General features: G+C 44.2%; 1 protein-coding gene across 3 annotated transcripts in view; it reads left to right on the forward strand.

The window, feature by feature from the left end:
- The window catches only part of chrna8 (cholinergic receptor, nicotinic, alpha 8), a 186,863-nt gene that overhangs the window by 86,940 nt on the left and 76,398 nt on the right, over positions 1-23,525 (forward strand). For all 3 annotated transcript variants that reach the window (XM_059644485.1, XM_059644487.1, XM_059644486.1), the window contains one exon: positions 18,974-19,053. In XM_059644485.1, coding sequence (XP_059500468.1) covers positions 18,974-19,053 — 80 coding nt within the window. The remainder of the gene's footprint in view (positions 1-18,973; positions 19,054-23,525) is intronic.

Raw genomic sequence — 23,525 nt, forward strand, 5'->3', positions numbered from 1 at the left:
GGACAAGCAGAGAGTATTCCATCACACTCCTGACATAACATGCCGATTTACCATGTATGTTAAAAGCAATAATTGTTATACACTAGTTTCCTCGGAAGATACTAATAATGTTTAATATAAACAGCTGTAAAAAGAAAATGATATTTGTGTCTAATGTTTTGTAAATCTGTTGAAATAGCAATATAGTTCAGTGCAAAGACTGATGAAAGGTGCAGCTCCATTAAAATCTGTGGTGAGTTCTTCACTGTTTACTTTATGTTTAAACCGGTCTCAAGAAGGACAGCCATAAAACAATTATTATATTCAACCAAGATGGCGTCAGCTTACTAGGTAACATTTAAGCTCGTCGGAGCCCGTCTGCACCAGGCCTGTGGCATCATTTTCTCCACATACTTTTCGTCCTTTCTCTTCATCTTTACTTCTTCATCTTCGAGGCCGGGACAGTGTCAATGAGGTGGTGGCTGCAGGGTTGGTGGTATGGACCGGGACACCTGGTGGCAGTAGCGGTGGGGCCGGGGCCTGGACACCCAGCGATGTCAGAGAGGTGGCAGTGGCAACAGAGCCAGGGTCTCCTTGGGCATTGGCATCATCATTACTGTTCCCACAGTGGGACGCCTCGAGGACCAGAACACCTTTCAGAAGCCATGAAGCTGTACTTGAGACCTCAACTTGAATAGAAGATGAACTCTTATTTAAGTAATTTCTTCTTATCCTTATTGTGACTCAAGAGGCAACAAAACACTTTTCACTATTTTCAAGATATGTGACAGTAAATCATTCATTCATTTTATTCAAAAATTACAAACAAGGGATATTTGGGGAGACCTTGCGAGACAGTGCCCCTGACCAAAAACTCTGGCGTGGGACTTGATGAACAAGGTTGGTGCTCATAATGCAGTGAAACAGATTGAGCAACATATGCCAATAGCAGGTGGTAAGAGCTGAAGAGATACCTAGCCAGCTAGGCGCAATGAAAAGAAATTTGAGGCTCTGCTATTAGTATCAATAGCTCCAGGCTGCAATGTGTAAATTTATATTTGACCACATCAGCTCAGACTTCTTTTTGGGCTGGCTGGCTCATTTAGTTTGTAGCTGATGTAGATCAGATAGGTGCGACTGTGTGGAGATAATCCCTGTTCTGACTTGGGTGGATTCAGGACCCATCTTCCTGGCATAGCCCTTGTGGGGATCGTAGCACTGTGGGTTTAGACTGGTCTTTGGGCAGAAAACTTAAAAATAAATGAAAAGTTGTTAGTATTATGCTAGATAGTTAAACTAAGTAAGTAGGGCCATAATGATATATGTCTTTTTGTTATGCTGTGCCTCACTGTAACTCACACAGTAACAGGGCTCAGTTATTCCGGCTTTATATAGAATCTGTCTTAACGTAGCGCACTGCAACTGGGCTAAACACCATCCTACTACATTATATTAAATATTTCCCTTTGGAGGGACATTGCAACAAAAAGCTCATTAAAGGTTTTCTGGTCTACTCAGCTTTCATTAACAAAGTTTATTGAAGTAGCCAAAACAATAAAATCAACAATATGAAAGTCAAATTGTACATTACAACTTCTATGTGGATTAAACCCAGTATCATGAACACTTGTCATCTTATAACATGCCCTCCCTATTTTAAATGAGGCATTCTTAACTCCACTGGGATGCGGTTAAGTTATTCTGCTTAAAGGAACAATACTGTTGGTTCCACTGAAGTGATTTTATGTCTCAGGACTGGAGCAGAATTTGGCAGTTGGTATTGATGAACCATTAAAGTGCAAGAACAGTACTGAATAGAAATGATAATAGGACTGTGGGACAAATAGCTTTGGACAATTAAATCCAAAATGATTACCCTCATTTTTGCTACATTTGTTTTGATTGTCATACCTGGTGAAGCATATTGAGGCTACAATGATGATACTGAGAACATTAACAGGGAAGCACCTAAATATTGATCTCACTATGATTAAGATGATGAATCTTAATCACTTTGGAGAAACACAGGCCTAAGAGAGGATGGTTTTACAATTTTGAAATTATGTAAAGATAGGTAGTTATAGTACAGCTAAGTTAGGGTAAGTACCAGAGAACTTTTCCAGCATGTTACTGGCACTAACAGTTGTTCCAGATGTTTTCACCTTATTCAGTCTCTTTTCCTTCATTCCAAGAGAAAGCAGTCCATAATTGGGCTGGAATTGCTAAGATGAATGGTAGGGGAACCGACATCCCATAACAAAAAAATTGGCCAGAAAGGACCTGGACTGCTCCTACGGGAATACTGAAACATTCATGTCCTGCCAAGCAAGAAAGCAGCCACATTTCTGAGCAATGCATCTCTCACATTACCCCCACTGTCAATATGGTTTTCTCCTGTCTTTTCCATCTTGCAGGTAGCAGTGATGTGTCCACATTCCCTCAGAGGAAGCAGCACCTGTACCCACCACCAACTTAGATATTGACAGCTCAGTGGGTATTTGAGCTACAATACAATCCAGAGCATCTATTGGTGTGCACTGCACTGCCATATTTCTGCAGCTGGGTCAGGAAGAAATTCCCCAGGTTGCTGGCACTCAGTACTGTCAGAGACCAGGCTGCCTGGTAATATGAGACAGTTAGGCCCCTGGCACTAGCCTGAGGAACTCCTGCAGAGATATCCTGGAATTGATATGACTGACCTCCAACAAAACAACCAACTTCCTTTGATCTAGGTATGACTGTAACAAGCAGAAAGTTTTGCCCAATTCCCATTGATTCTAATTTTTCTAGTGCTCTTTGATGCTACACACTGTCAATTGCTTGTCAGGTGTTATCAAGGGCAGTCACTTTCACCTAACCTCATGCAACATATGTAAATGTAAGCTCAGGACATCGCCTCTAATACCAAAGCAACCTGGTACTGCACTAGACAAATCCTGATGAAATGGAAAAGAAAACTGCAAGATTTGGGGAGAAAATGAGATGAATTTCACCTCTTTGAGCAAATCCTTTTCTTGGTTCAGCATGAATCAAGGCAGCACTTCAATTAAGTAGCTGCCGTGAGATATACACACACATTCAACACAAAGATCTCTATAAATACTACTTGAGTGAGCCTTTGAAGGTATTTTCTACAAAGTATGTAGCTCATGAAGTGTCTTATAGATTATGAAGTTCTATCAAGAGACAGCTGGTATTGTGCAGAAAATACAATCCTTGAAGAAGGACAAAGTGGCTGTAATTCTGATTTCAGTATTTGATGTGACATAAAAACGTTGTTGGGGAATGGTAGGCACTAGCTGATTTTGCGCAAATTTTGATAAGCTCCATGGAATATTTCTCTCCAAGACCTGTAGCATGTTTCCACTCACAACTTTATGGTGCTCACCTTATTAAGTATGCACCCTGCCTCCTCAGCATCACTCTCAGGCATCTTGCACCCTCCAGCAGCTGAAGTGCTGTCTATTGCTAGGGTCTTCTGGCTTTATTGTCATTGGTGCCATGTTTAAAGCCTAACTTCACATTAGAGGAGATTGTCAATAGAGGGAAGTGGGCACTTTGCATTGCAGAGAGGGACACAGAGGTATTGGTGAGCAGGAAGGCTATCATCTTTCCGCAGGACCACCAGAAACCATGCCACCAGACCCAGCCAGCCTGGGCCAGTGCAGTGTCCACAATCTGGAGAAATGACCACCATGCTGCAAGAAACTTAGTGACCTTCTTTGAGGGTAAGTACCATCATCTTCTCTGCTCCGTCATACTCACTTCATCTCTGCTACCAAAACTCATTGATTAGCATACCCACTATCGAATATAGCATCTTCCCTCAAAGGCTTTTATACTGCCCCATCTCCCCTAGACTATTAAACCCTGCGTGCCCTTGTGCTGCCTGCTCAATCACTTGGGAAACTTCATCAGCAACATTAGCAGCTAAGCCAGCCACTTCCATCTTGCTCAACCCTTTTCTTGGTGAAAACATACCACAATAGGCTATATGGAGCCAGGACAGGTGATTCAGTGCCTGACACATGTCTGCTCAGCCTTGATAAGGAGAGAATCCTTCCTTCAGCAGAAAGCAGTGAGCATTAATGTGGTAATGCTGAGACATCCATGTATCAACAGCTAAATAAGACTTTTTGTCTGTTCCTGTGCTACTTCCATTACAGCTGCTGTGAATATGCTATTTTTACATCTGAACGTCTATCCCTATATGCCAACTCATTCTCTCTGCTATTTTCTGCAGGCATGAAAGGCATCCACTGGGTGGATCTGCCATGAAGAGAGCAGCCCCTTCAGCTAACATCTATTTATGAGGAAGAAGCCACAGATCCTCAGTGGAAGAACTGGCAAGGCTGTCTCCAGGATTCTCCACCAGCACCAATACTAACACCTCAATGGGTACCATAGCTAAGTCAGAGTCAGTAGCACATCTTGGTAAGCATGTCACTCTCACCTCTCCAAAGATGGCCAAAGAAGAAACACGCCAAGCCACTGGTGCTTGGAAGAGGGACCAGTGACCTGTTCAGACTTAGGCAGGAGAGGACCCCCGAGATGTTCGTTATTAATAACTTTGCTAAAATGCATAATCATCAAGAAAATTACAGTAGAGATTATGAAATGCACTCTGTCAGTACTGTACTGAAAGAACACACCAGCCCATGTAAGCGTAGGAACCTCATTTTGAGGAGACTTCAAGTGGCCTTTGCTGTCCCCAGCGGAAGTAGTTGTTGTATTGTTTGCACACTGGACTTCAGGATATGGCACTGTCACTGCTTCACTCAATGCAATGCAACACAACTCATCACTCGTTTATCAACAATTTCTATCAATTGTGATACATACTTAACAATTCATAGCTTCATTTCACCCTCACAAACTGCACTGCTGCAAGTGTCTCACACAGCTTACATGCGCTGACAGCTGGTGTTCAGTCATCAGAGCCATGTGCCCAGATACATTGTACCAAACTCATTGGCACACTCTCTTCTCTGTTGGAGGACAAAAGTGTTTTACAACAAAAGGCACGGGGTACTGAGTTGGAGGTACAGGTGCAGTGCACATCCTTTAGTCCATGGAGCAGATGGCACTCACCATCAGTTGAGCGTCCAATATTTCAAGGAAAACTGGGAGATGTTACAGATGTTATCTGTTCCAGCTGGATGGATTCTAACTTGAAGGGCTTTAGCATACATTCATCTTGCCTTCACAACCACTTTCAGTGTTTTCCTTGCCCTCCTCTGCAGTTATAGGTCTGCCTGCAAGAGGTGATGGAGTTCACTGAGCACCTTCTTACTCCATTTGATGTGTGAGAAATGCCCCTGGAGTACCTTGGATGGGTAAGGCATCCTGCTGAGAATCTTCTCCGTCTGTCTTTCTCCGTGGTCAGCTTATTCTCTTCTGTAGCTCCATCGCTGTTTCATGCTGAAGTCCAGGAGGATGATAAATCGTGAATCCATAACAGGGACCAGATGGTTTGAGCAAAAATTTTGAAGTCAAAACTCTGTCAAATACAGCAGCATTTCCTGTTGACTTCACCCTCTTGAAATAGCAGTTTAAAAAAAAGACACAGCACTTCTACAAACTCAGAAAAAGACAATGGAAACTGATCGATAAATAAATTGAGTAGTTGACGATACTTTGAAATGGTACAGGAAAGGCAGGAGTGTGTGTTGTCCTTCCTGTTGCTGAGCACATGTTGTACAGGTTTAAGACCAGGAGTTAGCTGGAGTTTTGTGGTTGAAGACTGCACTCCTGGAGTTGAACCACCATTATATACTGCTGTTCTTGTCCAATTCTTCCCAATCTGCACACAAGCAGTGAACACTTGAGAAATGCTAATAACTGCACTGTCATTCTCACCAAATCAGCATCTGGCATGGGCTACAGCAAAGTGACCATGGATGGCATCAGTAAAAAATTGCATTAAAATTGGGACCTATAATTCTGAAAATGCAGGTGGTACATAACCGCTTTGATTATTTTGAAAGGATCCCTAATGGCGCAGTGAATAACATTCTTCACTGTTCCTTCTACGTCTCTTAATTTGACATTTGCCAGCAATCTTTTCATGCAGTAACATTATGCAATTTGTTGTGCATCCTGAAGTTATCCCTGTATCAGTACAAAACTATGGAGTATAATTCAGGTACCAAGTTACTGAAACTCAATTTTAGGGAACGATGTGACACACTTGCAGCTGGTAGTTTTACATTGTGTCACTTTTGTACTGACAGTGTTCCTGAAGTCAGTCACACAGCATGCCATCTCCGATTTATTCTTCCCCTGCTAGACTGTAAAACACAGCCACCTCGAGCTTCTGAAAACCTCAACCAGTATGAATGAAGCAGCATGACTGCTTGGAATTGCAAATCACAACATGTAGCTGCTCTTGTTGCCTTACTCCCTCCAAACATCTGAACTGCTGTATTTTCCTAAATCAGCTATTTGACTAGTCCTTCACTGCATAACTTTGCTTTCTAAAGTGGTTCTAAGGCTTGGTGTCAGATTTACTTTGGAACACCCCTGTTGACAGGTTGGCATATTTCATTACATTTAAAAGGTACTGCGTAAAAGGGGGCATGGTGGGGGTGGTGTCGGTTCAGGTTGGTTTGCAGGATGGCTAGTCTGCAATGCAGTGTGATGCCAACAGTGTGGGTTCTGTTCCCACGCTGGCTCAATGTTACCATGAAGGACTCTTCTTCTCAAGCTTTCCGTTCATGTGATGACCCTCTGGTTAAACCACCACCAGTTCCTATCTGTAGTGAGAGAATAATTGTATGATCTGTTGGGGCTATGGTGACTTTTGCTGTGTAAGTACTGGCGATGGTTACTTGGCTGCACTGTGCTAAACCAGGATCAAAGCACATGCTCATGTTCAAAGGAACAGGATTCTTTCCTGTCTTGAGGAGTCAATACCTCTACCATAATTAGGCAGGAAGTGCCAGGATTTTGAGTCCACAATGAGGGAATGACAAAAGAGTTCCAAATCAGGATGAAGAACTTGCTCAGGGTCTGGTATAATAAGTTCTACAGATGTAAGATATTATCCTAAAAAATTATTGTATGTGCTAAGTCTTCAGCATCAGGTCTACTTTATATGAAGGACATGGTGCACACATCCTTCCTAACATCTCTCTATTAGTTTTGTTAAGTTAGCTGCTAGAATGTGGTAGCCCTCTGATTTTCATTCCAGCTTAGAAAGCTAACACAGTGGAGTGATTCAACTTGGAGCCCACTATTATATGATGCCCCAATAGGTTACACTTTCTGGCACTTCAATATACTTTGACAAATCTCCCTTAAAATCTTCTAAGGAAATACATTTGCTCAGGTTTAGAGACCACAATGTAACATTAAAAATGCAACCATTGATCTCACTACTGAGTATAATTCAACATATAGGGACGAGTCTAGCATAAATAAAGGTTTTAAACAAATACAGCTCTAACAATGCATCCTGTAGAAGAACTTGAGTACAGAGGCTTTTGCAATTCTGTTTGAATGAAAATTACAGGCAATGTTGTTTCCTTGGACTCCAGTCCCAATATTTTCCACAAGGGGATTATTCCTTTTATATTCACATCCCAATGTAATGACAAGCCTAATTTTATGTGAGAACACTTCCTAGATCCGTAATCTTTATGAGACTAGGAGCAGCTGATTCATGGGAGCAGCACTTCCAAAGTGTCCCGCTCATCACACAATGTCTTGACTTGGAACTATATTGCCAATCTTTCATAGAGTCATTCAGCATGGAAACAGACTGTCGGATCCAACCAGTCCATGCCGAACATAATCCCAAACTAAACTAGTCCCACCAGCCTGCTCTTGGCCCATATCCCCCCAAACCTTTCTGATTCATGGACCCATCCAAATGTCTTTTAAACATTATAATTATACCCACATCCACGACTTCATCAGGAAGTTCATTCTACATGCACACCACCCTCTGTCTAAAAAAAGTTCATCAATTCTGGGATAGGATCCTGGAACATGCTGCCTGGCAGCATTGTGGATTGTCTTTCACAACACCATTATCATCTCGAAGGTATTCAGATACGGCCAATAAGTGATGGCCCTACCACCTGTGATCCTTAAACATGATTTAATAACAAAGAGCTGATGTTGGATGGGAAAGCATACAAATGACATGGTGCACATATCATTCCGAATTTCCAACAATTACTATTATTGTCAGCTGTGAGAACATGCATAGGAACCACACGATGGCTGTACTCTAATTATGCTCCAATTATTCAATGCAGTTTCAATGAACAGTGGGTAGATGTATTTACATGTGCAGTAGTTCCTAAACTAATTACAGGGAGGCTGCTGTGGGAACCTATCTTGCCATACATCACAAAAATAACTAAACTATTATATTTCAAGAAAATGCGTAGTTCATATCTCATTTAGGATCAGGTTTTATATTCCAAATGCTTGTCATTTACGTCTGATTCTATTAATTATAAGAACTGCACTGCCACACTTATAAATCAAGGGCTAAAATTATTGCTGCCTTCCTTGTTTTGATAGGGCTAGCTATCAATATTATGTCAGTGAATTTGTATAAACATAGTTGATAAATGAAATTCAGCTTAGCTAAATTTAGCTACTCTCACAGGGGAGAGTCACCAGCAGGAGGCCGTTGTACATGTTGGTACTGACAACATCGGAAGGGACAAGGACAAGGTACTGAAGAGACAATGTACAAAATTTGGGCAGCAAGTTAAAAAGTAGGCCCTCAAGGGTAATAATATCTGGATTACTTCTGGTCCTACCTACTAATGAGAGTAGGAATAGGAGGAAAGAGCAGATGGATGTGTGGTTGAGGAGCTAGTGCAGGGGGCAGGGATTCATATTTTTGGATATTGGTATATCTTCTGGAGTAGTAGTAACCTGTTTAAGAAGAATAGATTGCAGCTGAATCGGAAGGGACCAATATCCTGGTGGAGAAATTTGCTAGTGCTACTTTGGAGATGTTGGATGTGAGATTGCTCGCTGAGCTGGAAGGTTCATTTTCAGACGTTTTGTCACCATTCTAGGTAACATCGTCAGTGAGCCTCAGACGAAGCGTTGGTGTTGTGTCCCGCTTTCTATTTATCTGGTTAGGTTTCCTTGGGTTGGTGATGTCATTTCCTGTTCTTTTTCTCAGGGGATGGTAGATTGGCTCCAAATCAATGTGTTTGTTGATGGAGTTCCGGTTGGAATGCCATGCTTCTAGGAATTCTCGTGCGTGTCTCTGTTTGGCTTGTCCTAGGATGGATGTGTTGTCCCAATCAAAGTGCTGTCCTTCCTGTATGTAAGGATACGAGTGATAGTGGGTCATGTTGTTTTGTGGCTAGTTGATGTTCATGTATTCTGGTGGCTAGCTTCCTGCCAGTTTGTCCAATGTAGTGTTTGTCACAGTTCTTGCAAGGTATTTTGTAGATGACGCTTGTTTTATTTGTTGTCTGTATAGGGTCTTTTAAGTTCATTAGCTGCTGTTTTAGTGTGTTGGTGGGTTTGTGGGCTACCCTGATGCCAAGAGTAGTCTGGCAGTCATTTTGGAAATGTCTTTGATGTAGGGGAGAGTGGTTATGGTTTCTGAGCCTGTTTTGTCTGTTTGTTTGGGTTTATTGCTGAGGAATCGGCGGACTGTGTTCATAGGGTACATCTAAGACATTTCCGAAATGACTGCCAGACTACTCGGACCTCTTGGCATCAGGGTAGCCCACAAACCCACCAACACACTAAAACAGCAGCTAATGAACTTAAAAGACCCTATACAGACAACAAATAAAACAAACGTCATCTACAAAATACCTTGCAAGAACTGTGACAAACACTACATTGGACAAACAGGCAGAAAGCTAGCCACCAGGATACATGAACATCAACTAGCCACAAAACGACATGACCCACTATCACTCGTATCCTTACATACAGATGAGGAAGGACAGCACTTTGATTGGGACAACACATCCATCCTAGGACAAGCCAAACAGAGACACGCACGAGAATTCCTAGAAGCATGGCATTCCAACCGGAACTCCATCAACAAACACATTGATTTGGAGCCAATCTACCAACCCCTGAGAAAAAGAACAGGAAATGACATCACTAACACAGGAAATGACATCACCAACCCAAGGAAACCTAACCAGATAAATAGAAAGCAGGACATAACACCAACGCTTTGTCGGAGGCTCACTGATGATGTTACCTAGAATGGTGACGAAACGTCTAAAAATGAACCTTCCAGCTCAGCGAGCAATCTCACATCCAGAACCTCAACCTGAGCTACAAATCTTCTCAAAACTCGCTACTTTGGAGATTTTAAACTTGTAAGGTGGGAGGGGTTTTGGGGGTGGGTGTTGGGCCCCAAAGAGATGGTGAGAAAAGAGAGAAATCTGAGGCTGGTACATTTGAACAAGGCAGAGAATGAGGTAAAACTGATGAACTGCATCTGTTTCAATCCCTGAAGCCTAACAGCTAAGGCTGATGAACTCAGGCTATCGTTGGCAACATGGGACTGGAATATCATAGCTATTACAGAAACATGGCTCGGGAAAGCGCAGGACTGGCAGATTAAAGTCACAGGATATAAATGATGTAGAATGATGGAGAGGGGGCAAGAGAGGAGGGGAGTGGCATTTTTGATTAGGGATAACATTTGTAGCTGTACTTCGGGAGGATATTCCTGAGAGTAAGTCCAGTGAAATTATTTGGGTCGAACTGAGAAATAAGAAAGGGATGGTCACCTTGTTGGGATTGTACTAGAGAACCCCCAATAGTCAGTGGGAAATTGTGGAATAATTTTCTAAGGAAATCTCAGTTATCTGTGAGAATTATAGGGTTGTAATATGAGGGGATTTTAAATTTCCAAACATAGACTGCCATGGTGTTAAGGGCTTGGATGGAGAGAAATTGGTTAAAATTGTACAATTTTTTAAAAAATTCAGTATGTGGATGTACCTACTGGAGAAGGAGCAAAGCCTGACCTACTTTTGGGAGATAAGGCAGGAATAGTGATTGTGCTGTCAGTGGGAGCACTTTGGGAATTGTGAACATAATTCTATTGGTTTTAAAGTAGTTATGGAAAAGGAAAGACCTGATCTAAAAGTTCAAGTTCCAAATTGGAGTAAGGCTTTAGGCCAGAACTTTCAAAAGTTGATTGGGAGAGGCTATTCACAGGTAAAGGGATGGTTGGAATGTGGGAGGCCATCAAAAATGATATAATGAGAGCTCAGAGACAGTATGCTCTTATTAGTGTGTAGGACAAGGCTGGTAGGTTTAGGGAATGCTGCATAACTATCGAAATTGAGACTCTGGTCAAGAAAAAGAAGGAGGCATATGTCAGGGATAGATCTAGGTCCTGATTGAGTGAATGCTGAGAGGAGAATAAGGGCAGTAGGAGTACGCTCAAGGGAGAAATCAGGAGGGCAAAAGGGGGTCATGAGATAGCTTTGACAAATAGGGTAAGGGAGAATCCAGAGAGATTCTACAAATATATCAAGAGCAAAAGAGTAACTCGTGAGAGAATACGCCCCATTAAAGATCAGAAAGGCTGCCTTCGTGTGGAACTGCAGGAGATGGGGAAGATGTTAAATACGTATTTTGCATCAGTGTTTTTAGTGGAGAAGGATATGGAAGCTAGAGAACTTCGGGAAATAATTAGTTATACCTTGAAAAGAATCCATATTGTAGAGGAAGTGGTGGTGGATGTCTTAAGAGGCAAAAATGTCAAAAAATCCTTGGGACTGGATCGTGTACCCCAGAAATTTGTGGGAAGCTATTACTGGGCCCCTTGATGAGATATTTGTATCATTGATAGCCACAGGTGGGGTGCCAGAACACTGGAGGCTGGCTAGTGTGATGCCATTGGTTCAGACCGGTGGTAAAGAAAAGTCAGGGAACTATAGACCAGTGAGTCTGATGTCAGTGGTAAGTAAGTTGTTGGAGGGCATTCTGTGGGACAGGATTTACATGTATTTGGAAAGGCAGGGATGATTAGGGATAGTCAACTTGACATTGTGTGTGAAATCGTATCTTACTATGACCTAACCCTGCTGGCCAGTCTACCAGGAGGAACCTTGTTGAATGCCTTACTGAAGTCCATATAGATCACATCCACCACTCTGCCCTCATCAATCATCTTTGTTACTTATTCAAAAAACTCAATCAAGTTCGTGAGACATGATTTCCCACTCACAAAACCAGATTACCTATTCCTAATCAGTCCTTGCCTTTCCAAATACATGTACATCCTGTCCCCCAGGATTCCCTCAAATAATGTCAGGCTCATCTGTCTATAGTTCACCTTTCCTTACCACTTTTATTAAATAGTGGCACAACATTAGGCAACCTCCAGTCTTCTAGTACTTCACCTGTAGCTATCGATGATACAAACATATCAGTAAGGGGCCCCGCAATCACTTCCCTAGCTTCCCACAGAGTTGGGTATACCTGATTAGATCGCAGGGATTTATCCACCTTTTATGTGTTTTAAGATGTTCCAGCAACTCCTCCTCTATAATATGGACATTTTTCACAATGTTGCTTTTTGGATTCTCCTTAACCCTTTAGTCCCATTTTCGCCCTCCTGATTTCCCTCTTATGTATATTCTTGCTGCTTTATACTCTTCCAGGGAATCACTGGATCTCTGCTGTCAATACCTGACAAATGCTTCTTTCTTTTTCTTGACCAAAACGCCAATTTCTCTTGTCATCCAGCAATCCCTACACCAACCAGCCTTGCCCTTCACCCTAACTGGGACGTATTGTCTCTGGACTGCCGTTATCTCATTTTTGAAAGTTTCCCATTTTCCAGCCATTCCTTTACCTGCAAACATCCATCCGCAATCAACTTTTCAAATGTCTTGCCTAGTACCATCAAAATTAGCCTTCCTCCAGTTTAGAACATTCACTTTTAGACCTGGTCTGTCCTTTTCCATCACTGTTTTAAAACTAATAGAATTATGGTCACTGGCCCCAAAGTGCTCCTCTACTGATACCGATGCCTGCCTTATTTCCCAGGAAAGTTTTGCAGTACAAACATCCACATATTGGATCAGAATATTTTCTTGCACACACTTAATAAATTCCTCTCCATCCAAGCCCTTAACATTATGGTAATCCCAATCTGTTTGGAAAATTAAAATCCCCTACCATAAACACCCTGTTATTCTTACAGATAACTGAGACCTCCTGACAAATTTGTTTCTCAATTTCCTGCTGATTATTGGAAGGTCTATAATACAATTCCAGTAAGGTGATCATCCCTTTCTTATTTCTCAGTACCACCCAAGTAACTTCCCAGGAATATCATCCCTAAGTACGGTAGTAATATTATCTTTGGTCAAAAATGCCGCTCCCCTTTCTATCCTTCCTATAACATCTGTACCATGGAGCATTAAGCTGCCAGTTCTGTACATCCTTGAGCCATAGAACATAGAACATACAGCGCAGAACAGTCCCTTCGGCCCTCGATGTTGCGCCGACCTGTGAAACCAAACTGAAGCCCATCTAACCTACTGTATTCCATTATTATCCATATGTTTATCCAATGACCATTTAAATGCCCTTAAACTTGGTGAGTCTACTACATGTCTCTATAATTGCTATGATATCTCAGTCATATGTTCCCAATCATGCCCTGAGTTCATCTGCCTTACCTGTTAGGCCTCTTGCATGGAAATAAATGCAGTTGAATTAATCAGTCTAATTGAAACCTTGTTCTCTGCTTTGTTCCTACTTGCCCTGACTGTTTGATTTACTCCTTTTCCCAACTCTTAACAGCTTCAGACTGCTGTCTTCTCTCACTATCTCCCTGGGTCCCACCTCTCCCCCTCCCCTTCAAATCCTTTAATAGTTTAAATCCTCTTGGGCAGCTCTAGCAAATCTCTCTGCCATATTTTAGACCCCTTCCAATTCAGATGCAATCCATCCTTCTTATTCAGGTCACGTCTACCCCAGAAGACATTCCAATGATCCAAAAATGTGAATCCTTCACACCTGCACCAGCTCCTCAGCCACATATTCATCTGTTCTAACCTCCTATTCCTGCCCTCATTCACATATGGCACTGGGAGTAATCCAGATTTTACTACCCTCGAGGAACTCCTTTTTAAATTTCTGCATAACTTCCTATATTCTGTCCCCAGAATCTTTGTCCTTATCTCTTCCTGTAACCTGTACAACAACCTTGTGCCAGCCCCTCTCGCCTTTGAGAATATTCTGCACCCTCTCCGAGGTATCCTTGATCCTGGCACCAGGAAACAAGCACACCATGTTGATGTCTCGCTGTCAGCCACAGAAACGTCTGTCTGTGCCTCTATCTAGAGATTCCCCTATCACAATTGATTGCTTGGAACCTGATGTACCCTTCGTTACATTAGAGCCAGTTTTGGTAGCAGAAACCTGGTTGTTAGTGCTACATTCCCCTGAGAAGCCATCATCCCCTACATTTTCCAAAACAGCATATTTGTTTGAGATGGGGATACTCACATGAGATTCCTGCACTACCTTTCCTGGAGGTCACTCATCTACCTGTCTGTATCTTCAGTTTATCTCCCTTCCTGCAATTGCCATCCAACACACTCCCTAGCTCCTGTAAATTCCTCATTGCCTGTAACTGCAATTTCAGCTGATCCATGCAATCTGATAGGAATCACAAACAAACACATCTCCTGCAGAGATAATGGGAACTGCAGATGCTGGAGATTCCAAGATAATAAAATGTGAGGCTGGATGAACACAGCAGGCCAAGCAGCATCTCAGGAGCACAAAAGCTGACGTTTCGGGCCTAGACCCTTCATCAGAGAGGGGGATGGGGGGAGGGAACTGGAATAAATAGGGAGAGAGGGGGAGGCGGACCGAAGATGGAGAGTAAAGAAGATAGGTGGAGAGAGTGTAGGTGGGGAGGTAGGGAGGGGATAGGTCAGTCCAGGGAAGACGGACAGGTCAAGGAGGTGGGATGAGGTTAGTAGGTAGCGGGGGGTGCGGCTTGGGGTGGGAGGAAGGGATGGGTGAGAGGAAGAACCGGTTAGGGAGGCAGAGACAGGTTGGACTGGTTTTGGGATGCAGTGGGTGGGGGGGAAGAGCTGGGCTGGTTGTGTGGTGCAGTGGGGGGAGGGGACGAACTGGGCTGGTTGAGGGATGCAGTAGGGGAAGGGGAGATTTTGAAACTGGTGAAGTCCACATTGATACCATCTGGCTGCAGGGTTCCCAGGCGGAATATGAGTTGCTGTTCCTGCAACCTTCGGGTGGCATCATTGTGGCAGTGCAGGAGGCCCATGATGGACATGTCATCAAGAGAATGGGAGGGGGAGTGGAAATGGTTTGCGACTGGGAGGTGCAGTTGTTTTTTGCGAACTGAGCGGAGGTGTTCTGCAAAGCGGTCCCCAAGCCTCCGCTTGGTTTCCCCAATGTAGAGGAAGCCGCACCGGGTACAGTGGATGCAGTATACCACATTGGCAGATGTGCAGGTGAACCTCTGCTTGATGTCCCAGGCATTATCCTCCAACACTTCCGCCATTTACAATCCGACCCCACCACCCAAGACATTTTTCCATCCTCTCCCCTGTCTGCTTTCCGGAGAGACCACTCTCTCCGTGACTCCCTTGTTCGCTCCACACTGCCCTCCAACCCCACCACACCCGGCACCTTCCCCTGCAACCGCAGGAAATGTTACACTTGTCCCCACACCTCCTCCCTCACCCCCATCCCAGGCCCCAAGATGACATTCCACATCAAGCAGAGGTTCACCTGCACATCTGCCAATGTGGTATACTGCATCCACTGTACCCGGTGCGGCTTCCTCTACATTGGGGAAACCAAGCGGAGGCTTGGGGACCGCTTTGCAGAACACCTCCGCTCAGTTCGCAAAAAACAACTGCACCTCCCAGTCGCAAACCATTTCCACTCCCCCTCCCATTCTCTTGATGACATGTCCATCATGGGCCTCCTGCACTGCCACAATGATGCCACCCGAAGGTTGCAGGAACAGCAACTCATATTCCGCCTGGGAACCCTGCAGCCATATGGTATCAATGTGGACTTCACCAGTTTCAAAATCTCCCCTTCCCCTACTGCATCCCTCAACCAGCCCAGTTCGTCCCCTCCCCCCACTGCACCACACAACCAGCCCAGCTCTTCCCCCCCACCCACTGCATCCCAAAACCAGTCCAACCTGTCTCTGCCTCCCTAACCGGTTCTTCCTCTCACCCATCCCTTCCTCCCACCCCAAGCCGCACCCCCCGCTACCTACTAACCTCATCCCACCTCCTTGACCTGTCCGTCTTCCCTGGACTGACCTATCCCCTCCCTACCTCCCCACCTACACTCTCTCCACCTATCTTCTTTACTCTCCATCTTCGGTCCGCCTCCCCCTCTCTCCCTATTTATTCCAGTTCCCTCCCCCCATCCCCCTCTCTGATGAAGGGTCTAGGCCCGAAACGTCAGCTTTTGTGCTCCTGAGATGCTGCTTGGCCTGCTGTGTTCATCCAGCCTCACATTTTATTATCTTGACATCTCCTGCAGATATACTCATCAGTAACACGGAAACCCTTCCTAATCTCCCACATCCAACAGACAGAGCACATCACGCTACTAAAGTCCATCTTTGCACCTTAACAATCTACAGTCCCAGCCATTAGCACAGCCTTATTGCTCTGGAAACACTGATCCAGGATAACTTAGCACCTGTGTTTTATATTTTTAAAGTTCAATCAAGAGACATCGCAATAAAAACATGTAATCAAAAAGAACCCACCCTACACACAAACTGGAGGAGCAACACCTCATATTCCACCTCAGGAGCGTACAGCCTAATGGCCTGAATATAGAATTCACCAGTTTTAAAATCTCTCCATCCTACATCCAAATCTTTCTTTCATCCCTGCCTCCTTGACCTGACACAAGCTGTCCGTCTTCTTCCCTACCCTTCCCACTGACCAATCCCCACCATCCCTGCATCCACCTATCACCATCCCAACTACCTTTCCCCAGCCCCACCCCTCCTCCCTCTATTTATTTTCCAGCTCCCTTCCCCCTCCCGTCTTGTTGAAGGGTCCCGACCCAAAATGTTGACTTTCCTGCTCCTCTGATGCTGCCTGACCTGTTATATTCCTCCAGCTCCACAATGTGTTGACTAGAAGAGCAATGAGGTTTCTTTCCAAAAAAAACAGAGAAATTCTGTTAAACTTGCATAGAATCTTCATTATATTACACTTGGAAACCTGTAACTAATTCTATTTTAAAAAATGTACCTGGGACCTGGAAAGAGACTGCAAAGAAATTGCTAGAATAGTACTACAACTACAGATTATATGTATCAAAAAAGGCCGAACAGTCTGGGGTCCGTTTTTCCAGAAAAGGCAACTTGATCAGAAGCCTTCAGATCCTGAGAGGAATTTGATAGAGTAGATGTAGAGAAAATTATTCCACTGATGGTGGAGTCTGAAACTAAGGTTCGTAAATTTATTAAGGAATTCAGAGAAAATTTCTCTCCTCCATGCATGTTAGAATGTGGGACTCATTAAACATGGAATAGTGGAGGAAAGTAATCTTGTATGGGTATGCCAGCCCACTATGCTATACGAACTACTGTTCATGGCTACCATCTCCTTAATTGTAGGAAGCTACAGGGCCTGTTAGATCTAATGTGGGAGAGGAAAACTCTTGATCTGACTGGAAAGGTCTCTAGTAGTTAACAAGATAATGTTTTTATTTGCTAAACAACAATTTCTGCATAACATTGATTTTATAGAAACTACTACAGAGATTTTGAGGAGGGCCTCATTGTTAGATCTTGCTATACTGAGATCCTAAAGTATTCTGTCTATATGTATCAACGTAATGGGTGTGGCTTCTGGCAAGCCTCAGTATCAACCCTCACAGAGCCACATGCAACAACTCATACAAATGCATTTAAGTGGAAGTGAGATCATCACATCATGGAGAAAAGAATATGATATGCTGATCGGATTAGATGAAGAAGGCTGAGAGAAGGAGTGAGAGGATCTAATTACCTGTTGGACAAAATGGCCTGTTTGTGTGCTGTAAATACACTGGAACAATTTGTGAGAACATTATCAACTCCCCTGCCCTTGAGAGAATCATCGGTTTAAGGTGGTGATGTAACCAGATCTAATTCTTACCTGTTTCCTGCGGTCATTCCAAACTGCCTAATAGCATCCTTGACATTTTCTCATGATTCACACAAAGGGTCACTTGACTTTTTAATTTGGCAGCCATAGCTGAGGGATTCAAGTGAAGAATTCAGTTTGCAATTCTTCATGTCACTTGTAGGGGAACACCAGGGTTCTTGTATTTAAATTAAAGATTTTGTAAGAGTAAATGTTGAAGCTATTTTAATCTCCACTCAACCAGATAGCATCACACAGTCAGTTGGTGAAAAAGAAAAATGAAGTACAAATGGAGACCGACATCTCACCTCTGACTCCTTACATCATCTTTCTAATTATACTTAACTTAGCAATGTAGTTTACAAATTTGTGATCATGTAATAAACTACATCCTATTTTAAGATGTGTCTCTTCTCATTAAGACTCAATAATGGATTATCCCCCATCACTGCTAATTTGTCAGCTCCATAGACTCAATATCAAAACAATATCAGTAGGGTTTCTGCTGCGTTGAGGAGGGAAGGGATCAGGACGCTGGGCTGGCCGGAGTTGGGGATCTGTTGGATTGTGGAGGAACAGACTAGATAACACCTGTGCAGTCGGTCATGATGGTCAACACCCAACACATGGCCTGAGCCATGCAGAGCCTCCTCCTTGGTGCTTAGGCCTGAGACAACATGGAAAAGAGCTGAACTGAACTAGTGCTGAAGAAGAGTCATATCAGATTTGAAATGTTAATTCTGTTTTTGTCACTTCAGATGCTTCCAGACCTGCTGAGTTCTCTGGCATTATTTTTATTGTTAATATCTTAATGTAAAAATAGATTTATCCCTTTTTTTAAATTATTTGGTTTCTTTCTTTGACAGTGCTGATGAAAGATTTGATGCAACTTTTCACACCAACGTTCTTGTAAATTCCACTGGACATAGTCAATACCTCCCACCAGGTGAGTGCTGTTGACAAACCTTTGGTTCAGTAAGATTAAGGTCTTCGTGAAACTGTCTTCCCTATCCCCATCACCAATACTACCTGAAAAGAAGTTTTGTTTTGAATCAGATTGGCACAATGTTCACTATTTTTAATGAAAGCAGAGTCTTTGAATATTGTTCAGGCAGGGGAGGAGAATTCTTGATAAGAAAGAACATAAATGGGTGATAAGGGTTAGGTGCGAATGTGGAAGTCATCAGATCAGCCATGATCTATTGAATGACAGAACATGCTTGTTAAGCAAAGTGGCCTGCACCCAGTTCCTAATTCGTATGACTGCATTCTCTTTGACGGTGACCAGTACAGGCATTCTTACAGGATTTCAATAAACTAAAGATGTTGCTGTACAGACCTATCCAGACAGCTTGCACTAACACTGTTCTTGCACCAAGTCCCAGCTGTAGAGTCTTCATACCCATCGTCCTACCGTGTACCGATCCCACTGCTGATCTGTTTTCTGAGATACACACAGTGTGTCTGAGCTAGTTGCCGTGAGTGTGGAATCAAGCGGCAGTGTCATGTCTTCATCATTATTTTGCTTTTAGTATTCCTCTTAATCTGATTACTTGTCAGATTACACTTCTCAGGAAACTGAATGTCAAAAGTTAAAAGGTGAGTTTCAGGTACGGGGCTGAGGGTGAAATTAGCAGGTTTTCTGCTGGCACTATCTGCAAATTATCAATCACATCTGGAGCATCACTCACCAAAATCAAGGCTGATTTTTCTCTGAGATAATGGGAACTGCAGATGCTGGAGAATCCAAGATAATAAAGTGTGAAGAGGAACCAGCCCAGTTCGTCCCCTCCCCCCACTGCACCACACAACCAGCCCAGCTCTTCCCCTCCACCCACTGCATCCCAAAACCAGTCCAACCTGTCTCTGCCTCGCTAACCTGTTCTTCCTCCCACCCATCCCTTCCTCCCACCCCAAGCCGCACCCCCATCTCCTACCTACTAACCTCATCCCACCTCCTTGACCTGTCCGTCTTCCCTGGACTGACCTATCCCCTCCCTACCTCCCCACCCATACTCTCTCCACCTATTTTCTTTTCTCTCCATCTTCGGTCCGCCTCCCCCTCTCTCCCTATTTCTTCCAGAACCCTCACCCCATCCCCCTCTCTGATGAAGGGTCTAGGCCCGAAACGTCAGCTTTTGTGCTCCTGAGATGCTGCTTGGCCTGCTGTGTTCATCCAGCCTCACATTTTATTATCTATAATAAAGTGTGAAGCTGGATGAACACAGCAGGCCAAGCAACATCTCAGGAGCACAAAAGCTGACGTTTCGAGCCTCGACCCTTCGTCTCGGCCCGAAACGTCAGCTTTTGGGCTCCTGAGATGCTGCTTGGCCTGCTGTGTTCATCCAGCTTCACACAGATTTTTCTCTCACAGCTGCATCCACCCATATTATCCCCAGAGAAGTTGTTGAGGGTGAGGATGAGTTTGGCTAGGCGGATGAGGGTGTCAGTGGCGGGGGACTGGTCGGGCCTGTAGGACAGGAAGAAGCGGAGGGCCTTTAGGCCATCTGCATGGGGAATGCAGGTGTACAGGGACTGGCAGATGTTACCATGGATGTCCAGTCTCTATACACCTGCATTCCCCACACAGATGGCCTAAAGGCCGTCTGCTTCTTCCTGTCTTGCAGGCCCGACCAGTCCCCCTCATCCGATGCCCTCATCCGCCTAGCCGAACTTGTCCTCATCCTCAACAACTTCTCTTTCAACTCCTCCCACTTCCTACAGAAAAGTGGGTGGCCATGGGTGGCCGCATGGGCCCAAGCTCTGCCTGCTTCTGTGTAGGTTACGTAGAACTATCCCTTTTCCATACCTACACCGGCCCTAAACCCCACCTCTTCTTCCGTTACATTGATGACTGCATCAGCGCCGCCTCATGCTCCCATGAGGAGCTCGAACAGTTCATTCACTTCACCGACATCTTCCACCCCAACCTTACGTTCACCTGGACCATCTCTGATATCTCTCTCTCCTTCCTGGACATCTCTGTCTCCATCTCCGGCAACCACCTAGAAATCGATATCCGTTTCAAGCCCACCGACTTCCACAGCTACCTAGAATACACCTCCTCCAACCCACCTTCCTGCAAAAATGCCATCCCCTATTCCCAATTCCTTTGCCTCCGCCGCATCTGCTCCCAGGATGAGGCATTCCACTCCCATACGTCTCAGATGCCCTCATTTTTCAAGGACTACAACAGCCCCCCCTCACTGGTCAAGAACACCCCTGACAGTGTCTCCCACATTTCCTGCAACTCATCCCTCACACCCTCCCTCACCCCATCTCCCCACAATAAAAACCAAAACAGAATCCCCCTCATGCTCACATACCACTCCACCAACCTCCAGATACAACGCGTCATCCTCTGACACTTCCGCCATCTGCAATCCATCCCCACCACCAAAGACATTTTTCCCTCCCCACCCTTATCTGCTTTCCGGAGGGACCACACTCTCCAGGACTCCCTTGTCCGCTCCACACTCCCCACCAGCCCCACCACACCCGGCACTTATCCCTGCAACCGCAGGAAGTGCTACACCTGCCCCTACACTCCCCCCTCACCCCCTTTCCAGGCCCTAACAAGACTTTCCACATCAAGCAGATGTTCACCTGCACATCTGACAATGTGGTATACTGCATCAGCTGTACCCATTGTAGCCTCCTCTACATCGGGGAAACCAAGCAGAGGCTTGGGGACCAGTTTGCAGAACACGTCCACTCGGTTCGCAGTAAACAACTACACACCCAGTTGCGAACCACTTCAACTCCCCCTCCCATTCTGCAGACGACATGGCCATTCTGGGCCTCCTGCAGTGCCACAACAATGCTACCAGAAGGTTGCAGGAACAGCAACTCATATTCCACTTGGGAAGTCTGCAGCCCAATGGTATCAATGTGGACTTCACAAGCTTCAAAATCTTCCCTCCCCCCACTGCACCCCAAAACCAGCCCAGCTCGTCCCTGTCCTTCCTCCCACCTATCCCCTCCTCCCACCTCAAGCCCCACCCCCATCTCCTACCTACTAACTTCATCCTACCCCCTTGACCTGTCCACCCTCCCTGGACTGACCTAACTCCTCCCTACCTCCTCACCTACACTCACCTTGACTGGCTCCATCCCCATCTGTTTGACCTGTCTGTCTCCTGTCCACCTATTTTCTCCTCTGTCCATCTTCTATCTGCCTCCCTCTCGCTCCCTATTTATTTCAGAACCCCCTTCCCCTACTCCATTTCTGAAGAAGATTGTAGGCCCGAAATGTCAGCCTTCCTGCTCCTCTGCTGCTTGCCTGCTGTGTTATTCTAGCTCACACTTTGGCCTGACTTTTTTCTGAAGATGACAGACATCTTGCATCATACCACCTGTGATTATGTACTCCAGGACCCCACAGTCACTATCAACACAACTGTTCAATACTGTGGTTCGGCTTGGCTGGATAAGAAGCCCTGATCTGCATTCGGTGTTCCATAGGGAGGAATCACACTGATGGCAAAGTGTTAAAGCATCCTCACTGATGCCAACTGCTCCACTGCCATTCAATACGAGTTTTAAATAGGACTTTGTCCCTCACTGAGGAAGAGCCTGACTTCAGAGCTATTGGCCAATCTGATTGGGCACAGCTCTGTTAATGAACTGATCTAAAGATTTTCAGAACTCTCTAAGCCTTGTTCATCTTTCATAAAATTGTGGACATGTTGGCAATGAGCAGGAAGGCAATGGAAAGATCAACTAGTGCATTTTTATTTTAACCCAACCTGAGTGTCACCTGCTGTAGGAGCCATAAAATTCTGACCCAGGTGTGACTTCATCTATATATTCTTAGTACGCTAACATGATACAGGATCATTTTATGTTATTACGTAATAAAAATCCACTTGTCAAAAACTACAAACATGGACTACCAAAGACTTGAGAAATAACATAAAACTAAGAGGAAAGGTATGCTGCTATGAAGTTCTTTTTTAATTCATAGGATGGAAGTATCATTTGTTCGACAAGTATTTACTATCCGCTCCGAATTGTCCTTGGGAAGAGTTGGGAAGCTGCTCTTTTACAGCAATTTGAAGGTGAAATTCCAATATCTTCCCACAATGCTAAATGCCCAGAGAATAGAATCCCATAATCAGCAACACAGAAACTAAGTTTAAAAACTGGATCTCCAATACACCAAATGTGGACTTCTTTACATTTTTGCTTTAAACAAATGTGCTCTTTTCTGATGACTAACTGCTGAGTAGCATACAATTAAATACATTGTGATTCTTCATCCTGTCAGGTAGACTGTAGGCATGCAGAATAACACTTGCATCATTTTTATCTGTTATGACTAAGACCAGGAACAAAACAGGTTTCTGTCCAGGAACTTGTGCCTATACTTGATATAGGTGACAGTAATTATCATGTGGTAACCTCACACTGAGTTCA

Source organism: Stegostoma tigrinum, chromosome 3 (assembly GCF_030684315.1).
Source record: "Stegostoma tigrinum isolate sSteTig4 chromosome 3, sSteTig4.hap1, whole genome shotgun sequence".
Taxonomy (NCBI): domain Eukaryota; kingdom Metazoa; phylum Chordata; class Chondrichthyes; order Orectolobiformes; family Stegostomatidae; genus Stegostoma; species Stegostoma tigrinum.